Source organism: Physeter macrocephalus, chromosome 14 (genome assembly GCF_002837175.3).
Source record: "Physeter macrocephalus isolate SW-GA chromosome 14, ASM283717v5, whole genome shotgun sequence".
NCBI classification, from domain to species: Eukaryota; Metazoa; Chordata; class Mammalia; order Artiodactyla; family Physeteridae; genus Physeter; species Physeter macrocephalus.
The window spans coordinates 99,842,190-99,846,256 of NC_041227.1; the positions used below are offsets into that span (position 1 = coordinate 99,842,190).

A 4,067-nucleotide genomic window follows, 5' to 3' on the forward strand; every position below is an offset into this window, starting at 1 on the left:
AGCTAGTGGGAAGCAGCCGCGTAGCACAGGGAGATCAGCTCGGTGCTTTGTGACCACCTAGAGGGGTGGGATAGGGAGGGTGGGAGGGAGACGCAAGAGGGAGGAGATATGGGGATATATGGGTATGTATAGCTGATTCACTTTGTTATACAGCAGAAACTAACACACCATTGTAAAGCAATTATACTCCAATAAATGAATGGGCGATATTCCAGAATGCTGTTTAGACCACAGTACTGCTCTCCTGGCTGGAGACCCGTCCAAGTGTTTTGGAGTACATATGAATGAGTTAGTTTTTCCAAGCTTCTCTTTGTAGTTTGGTCCTCTGACTCATCACGCTGGAAATTTTAGTTCTTATCACATACCTACATATTTCCTAAAGCTGGAATGACTTCCCAACTAGAACTTTGTTATTGATGAATGTCATTGGTTTTCTCCCCTTTCCCGCTAACTACAAGCTGAGGATCTCAATACTCAAAACTGGGAAACTTGTTATCACTCAGCAGCAACTGGTTAATTAACTAAGTTCAGATTTGAAAAGGGGGGTTGGGGTGGGGGGAGTTGTAAACAATAAAAGGATGAAAACTGGAACCCAAGAAGATATAAATCATAAATAGTTGGTCTCAATAGAGACAGTTGAGGTCTTTGAGCACAAGAAAGGATCATTATAAATTTATTTACTTATTTATTTATTTATGGCTGCATTGGGTCTTCGTTGCTGCGCGTGGGCTTTTCTCTAGTTGTGGTGAGCAGGGGCTACTCTTTGTTGCAGTGCGCTGGCTTCTCACTGTGGTGGCTTCTCTTGTTGCGGAGCACGGGCTCTAGGCGTGTGGGCTTCAGTAGTTGTGGCTCGTGGGTCTAGGGCTCAGGCTCAGTAATTGTGGCGCACGGGCTTAGCTGCTCCGCAGCATGTGGGATCTTCCTGGACCACGGCTCAAACCTGTGTCCCCTGCATCGATAGGCAGATTCTTAACCACTGCGCCACCAGGGAAGCCCAAGAAAGGGTCATTACACGGCAAGAAATTTGTTCTCTATTTCCCACCAGGACAGAGGAGAACGATATGCATAAAATTCCAGCAGAAATCTTTAATGTTAAATTGTAATAAAGCTCCTAGCAGTTAAAGGTCTTTATTCGTTGTTCATTGTTGTTGAGTTTCAGAGTAAACTCTCTTCCTTCTGAGATGATCTGCACCAGGAAGGACCTAAATTGGTGTAGTTGGTTTATGGCCAATCCCATCTAGCAGGAAAGGGGAAGGATGGAATATTCTTTGGAAAGTACTTGCTAGCTCTGGATTTTTAGTAACAAGAAGGGCCTTCCTTTGGTGACAAGAAGATGGAATGAAATAATGTACTAAGCTAGTGATCGACATCAAACGTCAGCAAGTGCTTTTCTAATGACTCGAGTACTCCTCACCCAAAATTATGGCTCGATCTTTGAGAAACCCACTAGGATTCTAGGTCTTAAATTTTCCGAAGTTGGGCTTACCAAAACCATAATAATCCTACTTTCTAAAATCCAGTCATTTGAAATTACAGCCTTATTTTTCTGTCACTCTTTTCAACAATGCCACTTTCTTCATCCAATCTACTGATTCGCCAATCAGTTTTTCAAGACTTCAACTGGTTCCAGGGTTTCTATCAGACCGTCCTGCCATCCTCCCAGCCCTAAGTACCGCAGCTGCTCCTTGTGTCCTAGCCAGCTAAATCTCTTGGCACTGTTTTCCTTACTCCTCATCACCCTCCACCTACTACGTCTGGAACAGTCTCCCACTTCCATCTGCCATTTTATTTCTCTCATCTCCTTCTTATCATTGCCTCAAAAGCGCACCTCTCCCAGGAAGCCTTCCTTAATCAAGGTCAAGGACTCTTCAGACTACAGCAGACATCACCTGACACAGATGTCGAATGCACTTTTAGAACAGGACTTACCTTCCAAGGATAAGAGGCAACCCCTTTATAAGCAACTCAGGGTGATGCTGGTGGTAGAATACGTCTTCTAAGAGACAGGACTACATCAAGAAAACCACAAGCCGCCCTTTTGAAACAATGAAGTCCTTTATTCTATTTCCCTCAGATCCTAAGAGTTTCCTTTTCATTTGTTATCCCCTAGATGAAGTCTATTAGCAAACTGCATGCATATTTACAGCAGTCAAGAAGTTTGAGCAGATACTTCCAACAAAGCATATAATATTTGAATAAGATATTTTGAATGTTGAAAGAATTAAAGAATCAGTCAGCTACTGGAGGTAATTTGTGCAGATTCTGAAGTATTTCTATACAACTTTGCTTCTAACAGAAAAGGGAAAACCCTGACTCTGAGTTTGGCTTCTTATTGTGCAGAAAGATTTGAGGACCAAGTTTCAGATGTGGTGGGGTCACTCACCCTCATATCTAGTGAGTTCCATACATGAAAAGGCTTTCCTTTTGTTTTACAAGTAGCTCCTATTGTAGGCTAGCCTCTCACCATTGAGAAATTAGGGTGCAGGTCTTAATCTAAGCAACACTGAGGTTCATTGCATCACCTCCATCCTCAGGGGTCTGGTATCCAGGGAAGCCAAGGGTGAGCCCAGAACACACGTTAGCAGAGACGGTGCAGCGTGATGAGGCGTGCATCCAACCCCCTAAGTGTGCTTTAGTTACCAGAATATTTGACACACCCACAAATTAAGTAGCAAAACATTTTAATCCATTAATTCTAAAAATAACAGAGACATTTTATATCCAGTGCCACCGCCTCAAAAGTCTACTGCAGATTAGACAGCCAGACTGCAACTTACAAAGCCAGACATTAAAGTTGAAGATGCAGTTTGGGACAAGACCATCATGGGGAGACTTTCCTTCTCTTTGCTCATAAACATAAGTTGTCAGCTTAAAAGAATCCTCAGACAGAAAGAGAAAGCTTTCTCTCTCTATAACCTCTTTATTTTAAATCTGTCTGTAATGTTTGAAGGCAAAACAGATAATCAGAAAACCAACCTCCCAAGCAAGTACAAGGATCTGAGCTGGACTCCTGGGACTAAAGACTGGTTTAGTTCTATTTCCACCAACACTGTGATGTGAGGTACTATGGTTCTTGTTTTAGTTACAAGAGGTGTTAGGAATGAATGCCCACACACAATTAATAATAGCTTCTCTAGCACATAACTCTGCAGCACAGTACCAACAACAGGAGTAGTTTAAAGAAGGGTGGAGAAGAGAGTAGACATTAATACAACTTAAGGTTTCCTTTGTTCTTCCCCTCTTTTTACAAGGAGAATTCAGCTCAGAAACAAAACTCCAGAATGCCCCTACTGTCCTTTGGCCCACCAGGCCCGGAGAGCCTCAGGCTTTAGTGATGTATCCTTCTCGGATGAGGAAATCATAGATTTTCCGGGTTTTGTTCACGTCTATCTTGATGAGTGCTCTTGCCTGTGCCAGTCTCAAGCCTCCTTGCTTGTTACATTCGTTCAGTAGAGCAGATTTGTATTCTAAATAGGCTCCTGGGACCAATCTCACCATCTGACAGAGCTCCTTTTCTTTTTCATTCAACTTCTCGGTGCCAGGGAGGCCAGTGAGGTTCAAGGGCGGTACACTTCGTCTACCTGAATTCGAAGTCATTGGTACGGAAGGACTCAGGCCAGAATCAATGTCAGCCTGCCGGCGGAGCCACTGCTGGCAGGCGCTACTGTCCTGGATGTACTGGAGAACCTCCGAGAGCATAGTGCGTTTGAGGCGTTCCTCTTCTCGAGTCTTCTTGAGGTGATCATAGGTTCTGGCACCTGGAGGTATTAAAAAACACCGCGACTACAAAGACAACGCAGCAGGACTAACCGAAGGGTTTCCTAACTCATCAGCAAACTTCATCTTTTTTTTTTTTTTTTTTTTTTTTTTTTGCGGTACGCGGGCCTCACTGCCGTGGCCTCTCCCGTTGTGGAGCACAGGCTCCGGACGTGCAGGCTCAGCGGCCATGGCTCACGGGCCCAGCCGCTCCGCGGCACGTGGGATCCTCCCAGACCGAGGCGCGAACCCGGTTCCCCTGCAACGGCAGGCGGACGCGCAACCACTGCGCCACCAGGGAAGCCCGCAAA

General features: G+C 44.7%; 1 protein-coding gene across 1 annotated transcript in view; it reads right to left on the minus strand.

Annotated features, from left to right (window-relative positions):
• Positions 1–2,081: 2,081 nt before the first annotated feature.
• TADA2A (transcriptional adaptor 2A) overlaps positions 2,082–4,067 on the minus strand; it is a 22,861-nt gene continuing 20,875 nt past the window's right edge. Inside the window, exon 7 of the mRNA XM_024127776.3 lies at positions 2,082–3,758. Coding sequence (XP_023983544.1) covers positions 3,322–3,758 — 437 coding nt within the window. The 3' untranslated portion in view covers positions 2,082–3,321. The remainder of the gene's footprint in view (positions 3,759–4,067) is intronic.